At 40.4% G+C, this 17,379-nt stretch overlaps 1 protein-coding gene across 2 annotated transcripts; it reads right to left on the bottom strand.

The window, feature by feature from the left end:
- Positions 1-12,704: 12,704 nt before the first annotated feature.
- Positions 12,705-16,821, bottom strand: LOC121738389 (ATP-dependent RNA helicase p62). 2 transcript variants are annotated; one of them, XM_042130401.1, is made up of 6 exons: positions 16,740-16,820; positions 16,474-16,548; positions 15,014-16,021; positions 14,395-14,633; positions 13,494-13,672; positions 12,705-13,215 (listed from the first exon to the last, which is right to left on the bottom strand). In XM_042130401.1, coding segments are annotated over exons 2-6 (1,602 nt in total). In that variant the 5' UTR covers positions 16,476-16,548; positions 16,740-16,820; the 3' UTR covers positions 12,705-13,041. The 2 variants fall into 2 exon arrangements, 1 of the variants encoding a protein (XP_041986335.1); XR_006037279.1 differs by lacking the exon at positions 12,705-13,215 and adding an exon at positions 13,812-14,287 and having other exon boundaries at positions 13,532-13,672; positions 16,740-16,821.
- Between the last annotated feature and the right edge of the window lie 558 nt (positions 16,822-17,379).

Genomic DNA, 17,379 nt, shown 5'->3' with positions numbered 1-17,379 from the left:
GGATCTCTTCTTCTTCTTTTTTAATCAGGATTTACGGCATGACACATTGACACTGACAACTAAAAAGTAAGGTTAGGTTTTTTTTTTTTTTTTGGGAATTGGCACTGACACTGGGGTGTACTTTGCCATAAACAAAGGTAGGGAATAGGCGATGGAAAAACAAAGTAAGTACGGAATTTAGGATTTTGGATCTAGTTAGAAAGTTTCATAATAAAATATATTAAATATTTATTAAATTGTGACGTAAATATTGAGATAAAAAGAATAAACTAATTTATTACATGAATTTAATAATATTGGAACAGAAGTCGGAAAGGGTATAGATATAGAGGAGAGGTTATCATATAGACAGGAGTGATCATACAGAGGACAGGAAAGAATAATATGAGTTAAATCACCCACTTCCAAACCGCAATCGCATGCATCATCGTTGCGAATCCGAATTCTTTTTAAGTGCGCCGGTGTGATGACATGTCCCAACCTCATTCTAATTATAGATGAAGTTGTACTTTTTGATAGCTTTATTTTGAAGAACCAAGGCTTAAACTGAATCTCAGGTTGTATATATTTATAATGAACACCTTTTCTTTGACTACTTACTGCCCAGTCCTTACTCCAATCCAGTTGGAGAAAGTTCTTGGCAAGAGACGGCAAGTCGTGACAATAATTCACATACGGAAACACATCTCCACAAGAAACCGCATCTTTGGCCAGTCTATCTGCCTCCTCATTTCCAAGAATGCCGCAATGACTTGGAATCCAAACAAATGTAACAGACAAATTACTGACAATACACCTGTGCAAAAGGTTTCTGATTTGTATGATTATGGGAAAACATTTTGATCTAAACGTAAATCTACTCAATGCTTGCAGGGCACTCAAAGAGTCAGTAAAAATTACAGTGTTTTTAAGCTTTGCTAGTAATATGTAGTCAACTGCTTTAAAAAGACCAAAGCATTCACCAGTAAATACTGAAGTTTGTGGAGGAAATTTAACTTTTTGAACTATATTGTATTGGAGATGGTAAATACCTACTCCAACACAATTATTATTATCTACTGATATTTTAGAGGCATCCGTGTAAATGTGATGCCAACCATGCCAATTATTCGTTGTTAAATAATTAAAAAAAGGCTTTGCATAATATTTATCAGATTTTTTAATTCCTATGTCAAAGCGGATATCAGGATTTAAAACAAGGGATTCCAAGGATGAGTTAAAAAGCGGGAAAACAGGTAATCTATGTGTAGGGGCATCAAGCGACAAATAACGAATATAGCTATTAACTAAGCAAGGGCGAGATTTGTGCAACCAAAATTGATTATTATTTACTAAATCTAACAGTTTTTTTTAATTTCGGAATAAGGGGATGGTTTGAAAATTGCAAACAACGAATAAAAAACTTGTCAGCCAGATATTGCCGCCTTAGATAGAGCGGTGGTTCACCGCATTCTACCTGCAATGCATTTATTGGCGATGATGCCATGGCTCCACAAATTATCCTCATAGATTTTGCCTGTATCTTATCCAACTGTTTAAAACCAGCTACGTTACAAGGTTCTAAAAGGAATGTACCATAGTCTAAAACACTTCTTATTAAAGCGTTATACAGCAATTTTAGATTAAACGGGTGAGATCCCCACCACACTCCAGATAAACATCTAATTATGTTTAACGTACGTTCACACTTCGACGCAATATACTCATTATGGGCATTACCATTAAGTTTCGAATCTAAAATTACGCCTAAAAATTTGACCTCCTTGTCAACTGGAATTTGTAATCCATTATATTTTACCACCACTGGAGGAGGAAAGCGCATACGGGTAAAAAGTACAGCGGAACTCTTCTTAACTGAAAGATCTAATCCATTCTCATCTAACCATACCTTTAGACGTGTCACGTGCTAGGGCTCGCGACAGTCTAATGGAGGCTCTTTCAATAGATTGATCTATTACATAAATTGTTAAATCATCGGCGTATTGCAGAAGAAACAATTCACCATCTATATCTGTTAACATATATGATTCCAAATCTGAAGTCACGCTAGTCACTACATCCTCTATATCTGACGAATAAATATTATACAGAGGAGGACTTATCACTGAGCCTTGGGGCAGCCCTTTATCAACAACCCGCACCTCCGTCGACGTTGTATCTTGTAAAGGCAGAGCAATAAATCTTTCCAATAAAACGTTTATAATAAAATTACTTATGATTTCCGGAACACCTAATAAATCTAACTTTCGTTTGAGAATATCTATCCTTACATTATCATATGCTGCGTTTATGTCCAAAAAAGCTGCTAAAACTGATTTATTTTCTGAAAAAGCAATACGAACGTCAGTGATAAAAAGAGCTAAATTATCTATAGTACCTTTTCCTTTACGGAATCCATATTGACTTTTGGCAAGAAGTTTATATTTTTCAATATGCCACTCCAGACGGTTCTTTACGAGATGCTCTGCAATCTTTAATAACACTGATGATAAGACTATGGGGCGATAGCAAGTGTAAACTTCTTGGGCGATAGGAAGAAGCTGAAGACGGAGGTTTTCCAGGTTTTAAAATGGGAATAACCTTTTGTGTTTTCCATGAATTTGGAATATTACCCGTTATTAACATTAAATTAACCAAATCCAAATTTTAGAGGACCGGTTGGTCTCTCTAAGAGTTCACTAGAGGTCGGAGGAGTAAAGAGTAAAACTCGATTTACTGTGGTGAACTGAAGTGATTTATTTACAAAAATGCGCTGCTTATATACAAAAAAATGAGTTAATTATTATTATTACAAAATGTACAAAGGTTAAAAGATTGATTGTGATTGGCTATTACAATTAGAAAGAGATGTACAGAAAGGGATAAAAACATTTACAAAAATTATAAAGGGAAAAAAATTGAATAAGAAATATTTACAAGGTAATTATGATTGCCGCGCGAGAAACTGGCCGCGCCGCGGCGCGCGGCCATGGCATCGCCCGAGTATAAATATGGGCTCTCGCGGCCCGCGAATTCAGATCGCATTCCATACCGACGACGTCTCGCTGCCGGTCGACGCCGTGCCGGTAATAATTGTAGTGCCGCCATTTTGTGAAGATGGAAGCTCTGCAAACGTCATGAAGACCGTAGCCACGCTGCGAAGATCCCTCGCTCGACGTAACCTCGATGTGAAGACGCGTAGTGTTGTTGCGAAGAATTCTTATTAGAAAAATGCCTTTTTCAAGGCCGGTTCAGGTCCGGTATTATTACACGGACAGCTGTTTCTCTTGTCATTGCGAACGTACGTTCTTTGCAGAGCGATTTTCTTCTGTGTTTCAACTTCTATAACGAACGTATACAAAGACGGCGTGCGTTCTTTTCAGAGCGCGTTGTTTTCTTTGTTTCATCGGCGAACGAACGTAGGTACTGCTACAGTGCTCCCCCTCAAGCGAAGCGTACCGGCAGTCTGATGACACGGCCTGTTCTTGTTGTCTTCTGTGCTGGACTTGCTGGTAACTTCTGCTTGATCGGTGTTGCACTTGGTAATGGTTGTGAGGTAACAGGTAAAGGTAATGAGGTAACGGTAAAAGGTAATGAGGTATTTTGAGGTAAATTATTGCCAGTATGTGAAGGTAAGGTAACAGGTAAATTGGTATTAGGTAAGTTGAGAATTACCGGTGACTGTTGTACATTGCTCGTTGACTCGCCGAGGTAATCTTCACTCAGTATGTAGGCGGGCTTCAAACGATCGATGGATACTGTTGCTGTGCGATCGGGTAGTTGTATTACGAAGTATTTTTCTTCTCGTCGGAGAACTTTGTACGGCCCGTCGTACGGTGTTTGAAGTGGTTTCCTTACGGCGTCGTTACGTAAAAATACGTATTCGCACGTAAGTAGATCACGATGTATGAAGATGTTGCGTTGATTACCGTGGCGCTGTACATTGTTTTTCGGCTTGAGAGAGTTGATATTTTTCGTAGTTGCTCGATGTAGGTATGATCTAGGCTCGATGATGATGTTGTTTCGAAGAAGTCGGCCGGTAAACGTAGATTACGGCCGTAGGTTAATTCGGCGGCGCTGACTCCGGTGTCCTCTAGTATGGCGGCGCGTAGTCCGAGTAAAACTGTAGGTAGCTCGTCGATCCACGATGTATTACTGTTGATGAGTCTTGTTTTCAGTGAATTCTTGAGACTTCGATGCCAGCGTTCGATCATGCCGTTAGATTGCGGGTGATACGGCGTTGTACGGGTTTTTTCTATTCCCATACATCGAGTTAGGTTGACGAACAGCTGACTCTCGAACTGGCGTCCTTGATCGGTTGTTATTGTAGTCGGACACCCGAATCTCGCTATCCATTGCTCGTAAAATACTCTTGCGACGGTTTCGGCGGTGATGTCGGTGCGTGGTACAGCTTCAGGCCATTTTGTCGAGCGATCGATCATAGTGAGTAGGTATCTATGACCAGTCGCTGTTGTAGGCAGCGGACCGATGATGTCGGTGTGTGTATGTTGAAAGCGATCGACTTGTGGGAATGTCGACACGGCGCTCGATGTATGTCGTTGTATTTTGCTTCGCTGACATTGTATGCAGGTTTTCGTCCACTCGCTAATGTCGGAGTTCATTGACGGCCAGAAGAATTTTTGCGCGATGAGTTTTCTTGATGCTTTTGTTCCAGGATGACTTATGTTATGAATGGAGTCGAACACGGCGCGTCGAAAGTCTTGCGGAATGTACGGCCGAACGTATTTTGTTGAAGTTTCGCATACAATCTTGATATCGGAGTTAGGTAGCGTAGTTGTTTTGAAACTTAAGTTTTCTTGGCTGTAGAGTGTAGGTAGCGTGCTATCTCGCTCTTGCGCGCGAGATAACTCTTCATAATTTACAGCTGACGGCGTGTTGATTGTTTCGATGCGGCTGAATGTATCGGCGACTATGTTGTCTTTTCCGCTGATATGACGAATGTCGTGCGTGAATTCGGAGATAAAAAGTAGTTGTCGAGTTCTTCTCGGAGTTTCCGATGTTGATGTTTTCTTCTGTAGGGCGAATGTCAATGGCTTGTGGTCGGTGAATATAATGAGTTCTCGGCCTTCGAATATTTTTCTGAAGTATTTTACTGACATGTAGATAGCTTGAAGTTCGCGATCGTAGGTGCTGTACTTCGTTTGCGCTGTTGTAAATTTCTTCGAGAAGTAGCCGAGTGGTTGCCACTTGTTATTGTTGAATTGTTGTATTACAGCTCCCGCTGCGGTGTCCGAGGCGTCGGAGAAAATAGCGATCGGTGCTTTGTGATTCGGGTGGGCGAGCAAAACAGCGTTTTTGATGCTATTTTTGCATGCCGTGAATGCTTCTTTTGATGTCTCGTTCCACTCGATCGGTGTCTTGTCTCGCTTTTTCGCATTATGTAGGTATGCGTGTAGCGGGGCTTGAATAGTGGCGGCGTTCGGTATGCTGTCTCGGTAGAAATTTAGCATACCGAGGAAACGTCGCAATTCTTCTATGTTTTTTGGTAATGGGAATTCTTCTATTGCTTGTAGTTTGTCTTGTGGCGGCTTGATTCCGTCGCTGTTTACGGTGAAGCCGAGGAATTTTACTTCTTGTTTTCCGAGTACACATTTGGCTGGGTTGATCGTGATTCCGTTTTCTTCTAGGCGTTGAAGAACACACCGCAGATGTTGGCGATGTTCTTCTTCGCTGCTGGATGCGATCAACAAGTCGTCGATGAATGAGAAGACGAAGTCGTAGCCTTGCAGTATTTCGTGTATAAAACGTTGAAATGTCTGGCCTGCGTTCCTAAGGCCGGGACACATTCTCGGAAATTCGAATAAACCGAATGGTGTGATGATTGCTGTCTTCTCTATATCCTCTTCATGGACTGGTAATTGCTGGTAGGCTCGGTTTAAGTCGATCGTCGAGAAAATAGTTTTTTCGGCGAGTTGGAAAGTGAAGTCTCGTAGTCGGGGAATAGGGTAACGGTCGGGCTTTGTTACTGCGTTGAGTCGTCGGTAGTCGCCGCATACCCTTATGTCGCCGTTTTTCTTCGGTACGACGTGAAGTGGAGAAGACCAGGGCCTGTAGACAAGTGGCAAAGCGCTAACGCTAACGCTAACGCTAGCGCTACAAAATGTATGCGATTTGACATATGTCATCGCTTCGCTAGCGAATACTAATGTCAAATCCATACATTTTGTAGCGCTAGCGTCAGCGTTAGCGTTAGCGTTTTGCCACTTGTCTACGGGGGCAGGCGCTCTTGCTGGGACGACAGAGACCTTGTTGCATCATATTTTCGAATTCTTTCTTGACTTGATTGTAGCGATGTGGCTGTAGCGGCCGGGCGCGACAATGTAGCGGTGGCCCAGACGTCTCGATGAAGTGTTCGACGCTGTGTTTCGGTGTAATATTCATCGCTGTCAATCTCGTGATGCCGGGGAAGTCTTCTAGTATGTCGTGGTACACCTGCGTGCTGTCGACACTACGGACAGTAGGTACGTCCGTGTAGCGTCCGGGAGCGTTAATATGTAGACTGGTTCTCCCGTCGATGAGTCTTCTATTTTTCAAGTCGACTATGAGTTCGTGGTGTTGCAGGAAGTCGGCACCGAGGATTGGCTTCGAGACTGCGGCGACGATGAACTTCCATTTGTACGGTCGGCGAAGTCCGATGTTGAGTTCAAGTGTCTTCTCGCCGTATGTCGGTATGACGGTGTTGTTGGCGGCGTAGAGTTGAAAAGGTAGCGGCTGGAGATGGAGGCCTTTCTTTTTTGGTATGACGGATATGTTTGCACCCGTGTCTACCAAAAAAGTGAGATTCGTAGTCTTGTCCGTGACGAATAGGCGGTATTGTTTGTTGTGAACGCCGGATTCCGCCGCTGCCAACGTTCTGTCTAGTTTTCCGTCGTGTTGAATGTACACGGTTGTGTACATTTTCGCGCTTCTTTCCCGAATCTGTTGTGGTAGTAACAGAATGGCGATGGTGATGTAGACCGTGGACGCGATGTTGACCGCTGCCGGAATCTTGATGATGATCTGTGTCTTGAGCGTCGATAGTGTTCTCTTCTATAATTGTTATTGAACTGTTGTTTTTTTAGTTCGGCGACCTCTAGCGATAGTTTGCGGATTTCTTCGATGAGCAGGCACTCGACGTTCGATGATGTTGATGCGGAGCTATTTACACGATGAGTTGATGAGATGCTATTTACATTATTTACATGTGACTGCTCGATGATCTTGTCGGCTAGCGCAGCTTGTTCGTCGAGTGTGGTCTTCGACTGGAAAGTTTCACTGACGGCCAGGACGGAGCGAATATTTGTCGGGAGGAGGTTGGCCCACATGAGTTGTAGGGTGGAATCGGGGACCTTGTTGCGAGCCAGGTTTCGCATTCGTCGTAGTAGTTGTGACGGTTTTTGGTCTCCCAATTCCATGTCTGACAGCAGCGTTTGAAATTGCCGGCTGTCAGATTCTTCATATGCGGAGATGAGCCGGTCCTTGAGAGCTTGATACTCGTTTGTTTCTGGCGGGTTGTACAGAAGATCGGCGATTTGCTCGATGTCTTCTTTTTCTAGACGAGCGATGACCATCTGGGAGAGCTGGCTTTGGTTTTTCTGCAGGCTGCTGGTGGCTGCTTCGAAGGTGACGAACCAGAGCCTGGGTTTGTCCCTCCAAAAAGGCGGAATTCGCATTGATAGGGCAATGCCGGCGATTTCCTGCGATGACGGTGACGTCGCCGGGTTGCTGGTGAGTGCCGAGGTTTCGGGCAGGGATTCGCCTCTGGGTTCCAATTTTTCTGTGGGATTTCGGGCAGCGATTCGTTGTGCAGCGTTTCGTTCGAGCCGCGTTTCGTCGTGCAGCGTTTTGTTGCGGAGAGTTTCCCGGGCAGAGATTCCTCTTGTTCTTCGGGAAGAGTTTCTTCTTGCAGAGGTTGCTTGTTGTTCACGGGGTCACCAGTTTAGAGGACCGGTTGGTCTCTCTAAGAGTTCACTAGAGGTCGGAGGAGTAAAGAGTAAAACTCGATTTACTGTGGTGAACTGAAGTGATTTATTTACAAAAATGCGCTGCTTATATACAAAAAAATGAGTTAATTATTATTATTACAAAATGTACAAAGGTTAAAAGATTGATTGTGATTGGCTATTACAATTAGAAAGAGATGTACAGAAAGGGATAAAAACATTTACAAAAATTATAAAGGGAAAAAAATTGAATAAGAAATATTTACAAGGTAATTATGATTGCCGCGCGAGAAACTGGCCGCGCCGCGGCGCGCGGCCATGGCATCGCCCGAGTATAAATATGGGCTCTCGCGGCCCGCGAATTCAGATCGCATTCCATACCGACGACGTCTCGCTGCCGGTCGACGCCGTGCCGGTAATAATTGTAGTGCCGCCATTTTGTGAAGATGGAAGCTCTGCAAACGTCATGAAGACCGTAGCCACGCTGCGAAGATCCCTCGCTCGACGTAACCTCGATGTGAAGACGCGTAGTGTTGTTGCGAAGAATTCTTATTAGAAAAATGCCTTTTTCAAGGCCGGTTCAGGTCCGGTATTATTACACGGACAGCTGTTTCTCTTGTCATTGCGAACGTACGTTCTTTGCAGAGCGATTTTCTTCTGTGTTTCAACTTCTATAACGAACGTATACAAAGACGGCGTGCGTTCTTTTCAGAGCGCGTTGTTTTCTTTGTTTCATCGGCGAACGAACGTAGGTACTGCTACAAAATAATAATTTAAAATTTCATCTGAAGCGTGTTTAAAAAAAGAGTAAGTATGGGATACCATCGATGCCCGGAGCCGAGTCTTTTAAATTTGCAACAACACCTTTTAACTCTTGAAGAGTAAAAAGCGAGTTAAGATCTTTAAGGCTAACTTCACCTAAAGGTGATGGACGGAGAAATGATACAGAAGGAGGTGCTAATCTATTTAAAAAATCTTTGGCTAAAGAGTCTGGCATAGGATGAAAAGGAGGTTTATATGCTGACCTGTACCTTTTAATATTATTCCAAACTATAGAGGCGTGTGTGTCCGGACAGATAGATTCACAAAACTTTTTCCAGCTTGCAGACTTCTTTTTCTTAAATATTTTTTTTGCATCGTTAACAGACTTACAATAAATATCGTAGTTTTCAAAGGTAGAATTATTATTATATTCTCTTTCAGCCTGTTTTCTTTTATGTATAGCGACTGAACAGTCATTATCCCACCAAGGAGGTGATGGAATGTAGCATTTAGGTGTTTTCTTAATAGGAAGAGTTTCATCAGCTGATTCGATCAAAGTAGATGCTAGAGCATCAGCGCAAACAGATTCATTACCTGGTGATATACTAGGAAGATTGGGTAGTTTATTTTTTAGTGTATGATAAAACTTTTCCCATTCTGCATTTTTTAAGTTATATTTTAATGATGATGAATTAGTAGGATGATTTTGCTTTTTATTTTTACAGGTGAGAGACAGAAGAATAGGGATGTGATCACTACCGTGACTAGATGATAGAACTGACCAGTGTAAAAGAGAAGATAAATTTGAAGTACAAATAGACAAATCTGGGGTACTATAACCCTCATTAGGTGCAGTTTGCCGTGTTGGGAACCCTGTGTTGAGAATACATAACTTATGGAAATCTAATAAATCTAGTACTTCAAAACCCCACTGATTGTTATTACTACTACCCCACGACAAATGTTGGGCATTAAAATCCCCAAGTATTACAAAAGGTTTTGGCAAAAGACTAATTATGTTCTTAATTTCTAAAAATATTGAATAGGATGGATGTGGAATATACAATGAGACAAAACAGATGTTATTTACAGATGCTGCTATTATAGACATATTTGGATTATGTGATGGAAGAGAAATATGTACAAATGAATGACGATGATTGATGAGTAAGGCAGCACCGCCATACCCATCAGATCTGTCCTCTCTTAAACAAGCATAGCCAGGAATCTTAAAAAGAGATTCTGGCTTAAGCCATGTTTCTTGGAGAGCAAAGATAAGAGGGTGATATTTGTTTATTAAATAAATGATTTCATTTTTTTTGCTGACTGCACTGCGACAATTCCACTGGATTAGATAATCCATAGTGGGAGTTAATTTCAGGTGAGTTACTTACAGAGACTACGTTGGACGGTGAAACTGATGACGGTAAAATATTTAACTGAGTAAGATAATTAATTAATATTATTATTATCACCATTTGTAGGCAAAGCAGTGCCATTTGAACCCGATGGGGGACTGTAATCTTTAATTAAGTTAAAATGAGCAGTTTTATCATACCCACCTACTGACTTTGGTGGTGTTCTAGGTTGTCGGAAGACTGTTTTTTTTATATGACTCTGTGGTTGTCCTCTTTGCAGAGTTTTTGGTGACCGATGAGAAATGTTGTTTTTGAGAGTCTATAAATGAAGGGGATGGACTAGAAGAGGTTAAAACTGTTGAGTATAATTTAGAAATAGGAGGGTGGAGTTTTGATGCTTCGGCATAGGATAAGTTTTTGTGAGCCATGGACTCTTTAATTAATTTTTGTCGTTGGAACTCAGGGCAATTCTTACTTGTGGCTATATGGGAAGCTTGGCAAAGGCAACAGAAAACAGAATCTTCATCTACAGAACATTTCTCACCAGAATGACTCTGACCACAACGGAAACATCTGGGGGTTGATCTGCACTGTGACTTAACATGCCCATACCTGCAGCAATTGTAACACTGTATGGTGGGATAGATGTACAAGTCAACAGGCAAGGAGTTATAACACATAAAAATTCTTTTTGGTAATACTTGGCCATCAAATGTAAAAACAACTGACTCTGTATTTACAAACTGTACCTACAGTATTATTTACAATGTTTTTTTTCTTTAAGAGTCTTACTTTCAAAATGTCCCCACAACCATATGGTAAAGTAATATTGGCCAAAATGTCATCATCAGACCAATCGGCTGGAATACCTCTAACCAAGCCAACACGACTAACTTGAAAAGATGGAAGAAAAACTTTATAGTTGTTCTGTTTTAGATTCTCATTAGTAATAAAATTATTTGCATCAGAAAATACAGAGAAAGATAATGACAATCTATTCCTGCCAATTCTCTTAAGGCTACCGTTTTCTATATTCCTAATATTATGGTTTTTAAGGAAGCGACCAAATTCGACGGGATGTAAAGTGCAGTTTCCATTAGGAGATGATATTTCTTTTTGCACATGTACTACATAAGGTGTAGAGTCAGTATCCGTGTACAACAAACGACTAACACGAGGATTCACCAAGCCCTGATGTTTTTCAATGACGCCAGCTGTATGTACTTCTTGGATATTATTCAGGTTTTCTTTATTTTCCGTGTCACTCAAGCACATACAGTTGATGTCAGGTTTTGTTTTGTCAGGATTTTTCCTAATCTTTTTATTGCATTTTCTGCATACTCGCCTAGATGAGGCAGGGCGTTTGCGGTTTGTAGATTTATTATTAACGGACGAATCTGTGTCCATACTTGAGTCATTTACATTTTCAGTAGTATGAATAGTAATAAATTGGCCAACAGGGGGGCCTTCTAGCCCCCCTGGGTCCTCATCCATATTTACTTATACAAATAACTTACCAAATATACTTATACAAAAACTTACCAAATAGTATGCACAAATAAAAATAAAAACTAAAAGAAACTAATAATAAGATAAAAAGAAAACTAACTAACGAAGATATTTACAATAAATAAAACAAAAATTAAAAATTTCCAAAAAACACGACCGCCCTTTTCGAAGATTCCCGCGCTTTTTTTTCTAAGGTTAGGTTAAAATCTCTGACAAGTGAATCACTGTCAAAAACTCTCCGCTGTGAAGCCGTTCTACACATGGCCATTTTGTGCTTATTTTCATACAAGTAGTTAGCATTTATTTTCTTGAATATTTCTATTTTTCGATTATTTCGAAGCACATCTATCACCATAGACATAATATATACTTCTGTGTCTATCACACTAAAGTCAATTAGTTCATCATATATTAAGTCACACTTGACAGCATAAACCTATAATACGACAGTATATATTAAGTCTATGCTTGACAGTACACTGATATTTTTTGGAAACACAACCCATATTATGTAGACAGTGATGCCAACCTGCAGATAATTTCAGATCGATGAGGAACCAATAGAAAATCTAGAAGTGTCTATCCTTACGCCATCCAGTTAAGATTGTTATAATTAAAAAATATAAATGAAAATCCCTCATTATTGCTTATCTGTCAAACGGTGTCGTTTAATAGAGGTGGTGGTAGGCCCCCAGTTGTGACGTACCGCCTAAAGGTAAGCGGCCACAGGTCGGTATTATACGTCTCGCATCAAACGGATAATTTTTTCACAGTACTTCCGCTAAATCGGCAGCGTAAGGATTATCGAATAGCCTAGTAAATAAATGCTCAAAAGTGGGGTTTGGCTGGAATAGTCGAAAGCAGAAATTTTGACTTAGAAACTTTGGACTAATTTGAAAATAATCATACTGTCTAGTCCACAGATTACTAGTATATATTGGTCTAGTCGGTAATCCGTACGCTACCGATACAGTGGACATACTGTAAAAAAAATATCCGTTTGCAATGCGAGAGGTCCGTTGCGTAGATACCGACCTGTGGACCTTTACGCGCTACGTCACAACTGCAAGGTCGACTGCCGCCGACACGTGCCGTTCGTCTGTAAGCGCTCTTATTTAACGGGAACGTGGTATACAATAAAATAAGACATATTACAGTTCAATAGGTTTATTTTTTATCAGATAGATCAAATAGAAGAACTGAAAATGGAATGATCTTAATTTACGGTCAGGGACAGTGAAAACAAAAAAACATTACATTGTAACTTAAAAAGGTTAATCCTCGTTTAAATATCACAGAGCAAAAAAATATATCTATTCATACTCATTCTAAATATCTAGAGACAACAAATATTTAGACAATTACACATGAATAAATTTGCTATTAAATAAATATGTTCAAACACCATTCACAATTTCTACTTGCTTGAGATATTTCGTGCACACATCAAATATGAGGATTACTTAAATTAACTCAATTATTCACTAGTTTTAATACTCATTGTTAAATCGTTTATGTCCAGCGCTACCACTGTTGCCCCGACCGAAATTAGATCCCCGTTTGAACGATCCGCCGCCTCCACGGCCGCCACCATATCTGTTCCTGTTCCATCCACCGCCGCCACCGCCACGGCTGGCCATCGTCTGCAGCTGTGGGTTCACCACCTGTGATAAAAACAATACTTATTTTCTCGAACAGTTTAAGCTGTCTCATGTCTGACATGTGCTGCAGTTGTCAATGATTAAATGTATCAGCATCTGAGGATGGGATCCAGACATAGTATGTGGACACCGAAGGCATGTAGCTGCTTTAATGTACCTCATACTTGCATTCATGTCACATTATTGAAGAATGTACCCATGCCAAAGGTATGAGGATAGTACCACACTATAGTTCTTGATTTACTATGTAATAAAGGGCCATAGCTGTAAACGAAGCTTACCTGATTAGCTTCCTCAAGGACTGACACTAGGTCTTTAGCTTGTCTTGAATTTGATGGTGTAAAGAATGCATATGATGTTCCTTTTGATTTGGAGCGTCCTGTTCTACCAATACGGTGAATGTAGTCTTCAGATGAATTGGGATAGTCGAAGTTTATGACATACTTTATACCATCAACATCTGCAAAGTAAATTATGTTAGAAATATGGAATCGGAGTCATAAAATCAAAATCCACATTCACAATCAAATCATATGAATAGTAAAATGATATTATGCCTGAAGATGTGTGATATCTATGGTAACTCGACTATTACTTACATGAGTTACACAAGTCAAGTAGCTAAATAAATTCTATGTTGCCTCTCACTCAGAACCCGGGAGTCATCAAAGGGCTGTACTAAATTGTTGTTACACATTCCTTGCCCCTTAAACTCCATATGGCCGAAACAGAAAACCCTTGACCTCTTGCCGATCATATATCTCAACTTCTGGTCAAGTTTTTCAACGATGCACTGTATCTCTTTAGTAATATTGCAATCAGTAATTTAACCATCAAGTGCATCACCAGGTTTTCAACTTTCAAGTGTATCCGATAACTAAGGACATACTATCAAGCTTCCGGCCTCGGGTCCAGTCACAGTGAAAGGCACACTGAGGCACCTTATAAATGACGAGTTATTGCATTCTCCAATATAAAATGCAACTGCATCAGAAATTATGAAGGAATCCAGTGCAGTGACATGTTGTTTAAACTCAAGTACTAAGTAGAACACAATAACTTTCCGCCAGTGCCTCTGAAAGTACAAAAAATCATTTATGATTAAAATTTCAACGAGCATAATACATCATATGAGCCATCATGAATTTCAGTAGAGTGAGACTGTTTTAAAACTGTCATTACCTAGTCCTCGGGCTGCAACGTCAGTTGCAACAAGTATGCTAGCTCTACCCTGTTTGAACTGATATAATACATCATCTCTCTCTTGTTGGGTCTTGTCTCCGTGCATACAGACTGCAGGCCATCCATATCGTCTGATATTTCTTGTGATATTCTCAACTTTCCTTTTGGTTTCGACAAATATGATAGTTTTGGCACCTGGCTCTTGACTTTGTCCAATTTCTTGCAATAGTACATTTAACCTAAAAATAAATATTAAATAAAATATGTTCTCCAACAATTCCATACAATGAAATACTGTATGGGTTCAGATCTTCTTAGAGGATAATTAGCCTATTTTAATCAAAACTAATCATACACAGTAAAATCATCATCAAGGTGTAAAATATATATAAAGTACAAAGTTTAGTTGTGAATTAGTAGATTAAACTATGTAATGTATCATGGGCACACCGATAAATGCCATTAATTATTGTGATAATACTATAACATGTTATACCATTATCACCTTTATGTACCATTTATTATAGGCTATAATTAATGGCATTTCTTGTTAGTGAAGCCCCAGCATTAGAGAATGGGAAGGGTAATATGAGATAACTAAGTATAGGTAAATACTTACTTATTTTCCTTCTCATGTTCTTGGCAAACATCTACAATCTGTAGAATGTTATGGTTAGCAGAAAGCTGCATTGATCCAATGTTAATTTGTACATATTCTCCGAGGTAATCTTCAGCCAACTTCTTGACTTCTTTGGGCCATGTGGCCGACCACATGAGGGTTTGTCTGTCTGGACGAATTTGGTCAATGATTTTTCTGATCTGGGGTTCGAAACCCATGTCCAACATGCGGTCGGCTTCATCTAGAACGAGGTAAGTGCATCTTTGTAGGTTAGTTGTTCCCTTCTCTAGGAAATCGATCAGTCTTCCAGGAGTCGCGATAACAATTTCCACGCCCCTTTCCAAGTCACGTGCTTGCTCACGTTTTGGCGCTCCGCCGAAAATGCAAGTGTTGCGAACGTACGCCGCATTTCCGAAGTCGTTAGCTACTTGTTGAATTTGTTGGGCCAACTCCCTGGTGGGGGCTAACACTAGCGCAATGGGACCGTCGCCTCGGCGCACCGGCGGCTGGTTGTTGATGTGCACGATAGCGGGCAAGATGTAGGCCAACGTCTTTCCAGAGCCCGTTTGGGCGATGCCGACCAAGTTCTTTCCGGACATGGCGATCGGCCAGCCCTGGGCTTGAATAGGTGTCGGGTCCTTGTATCCCATGGTCTGAATACCCTGATTCACGTAGTCTGGGAAGTTAGCTTCTTCAAAATGTTGGATAGGATTGGGTACTTTGACTCCAGTAACGGAGATCTCATGTTGATTTCTGTACTCCTCCACTTCGTAGGGTGATCTATTTAGTACGGCAGGGTGAGGATTGTAAAAATCTTTGTTGAAAGGTTGTAGTGACATGGAGCTCCAATCGGGACAACGCATGTTTTGACCGCCGGAAAACTCCTTCTTCCCGAATCCTCCCCCGCCGCCGAATTTCGATCCCCCATTTGCGAATCTCGGTTTGTCATTAAATTTACTTCCTCCGCCGAAACCTCTGTTTCCTCCCCGGTTGTTCCAATTTCCAGACCTAAGAGTAAAATTTATGGTTACAAATTCAACATTCAAAACCTAATTTATTGAGGAATCGAACTATCTGAATTCTGAACTGAATATTCTCTTTGTAGTTCAAACTTCAACTACGGTAGGTACTAATACTATAGAATCGCGGCCTTTACGACAGACAAAATGGCGGCGTCAGCCATCGTGGGAAATTGTACACGTATTACTTAAGTTCTGTGCCACTATGGCAAACCTATCAACGTGCCACTATTGTGAAATTGATGAGCATAAAATAAGGACAACGAAATTCTTTCTGTATTCATACATTTATCCGCATGAGAGCATAGAACGTCGCAAGCGTTACCTACCAATTTCAGGGCAAATATTGATCTAAGTGTAACGTACTCTAAAACTGTAAAATTCGTAAGGCGTAAAATAGATAAAAATTGCTCGAGAGTATAACAATAAAAACGTACTTACATATCGAAAACTGAATTTCAGCTATTGATTATCTGGATAAATTATGATGTACTTTGGAGAAGAGGCAGGGTCTATCTGGAACCAAGGACATTCGATTCTATTACAATTTACACCGTAAAGAATATTACAAAACCATAATCATTTTAAACTCACAGAAGCGATTAATCTTGATTTAAATAAACATACGAATTCATACAATTTACTAACGCTAACTTAATGACAAAAATCGATAAATTCATTACCTACTTGAAAGTTGAACGACTTACCTAGACCGCTGCTTGTGGCAAAGAGAGAATGAAACACAGATTACTAGTATATATGAATATTTGAAATCGTCATATTGATTTGTGTTTGGTATTGTCTATGGTATCTGACCAGTGTTGCTAGTTATTTTTTAACGAAACTACTAAGTACTAAAGCTGGCTTCCCACGGCCTGATTTCGTAAATCGGCACTCCATATCGGCGAATACGTTGGCTGACGCGTTGGCCCAATATGTAGAACGGACGTTCGCGCGTTGGCCGTAGGTATTTAGACGTTGGCTGACGCGTTTCCGAGCTTGCCGCGTGGTGTCGGAAAGATCAAAGGACATTTGTCGCAAGCTTCGCGCTCCATCCACACATAAGCCGCGCGATCAGTTCGCCCGGAGTTATAGTTATGATAATTATAATAATATAGCGGTCCGCCCCGGCTTCGCACGGGTGGACATTGATTTTTAAATATTTTTTTTAAATCTTTATTTCTTAGTCAATCTATATGTTAAGCAGAACATAAAAATGGTTTATTATTACACTATTTAGCCTGTAACTACTATAATATAATTATTATACACATTTTTATTGTATTTTTTTATATATTTTAAGTGTTATGTTTGATTATTTTATCCTTACCTACAGAAGATAGTATT

Source organism: Aricia agestis, chromosome Z (genome assembly GCF_905147365.1).
Source record: "Aricia agestis chromosome Z, ilAriAges1.1, whole genome shotgun sequence".
Taxonomy (NCBI): Eukaryota; Metazoa; Arthropoda; class Insecta; order Lepidoptera; family Lycaenidae; genus Aricia; species Aricia agestis.
This window is presented reverse-complemented; position numbering and strand designations above follow the sequence as displayed.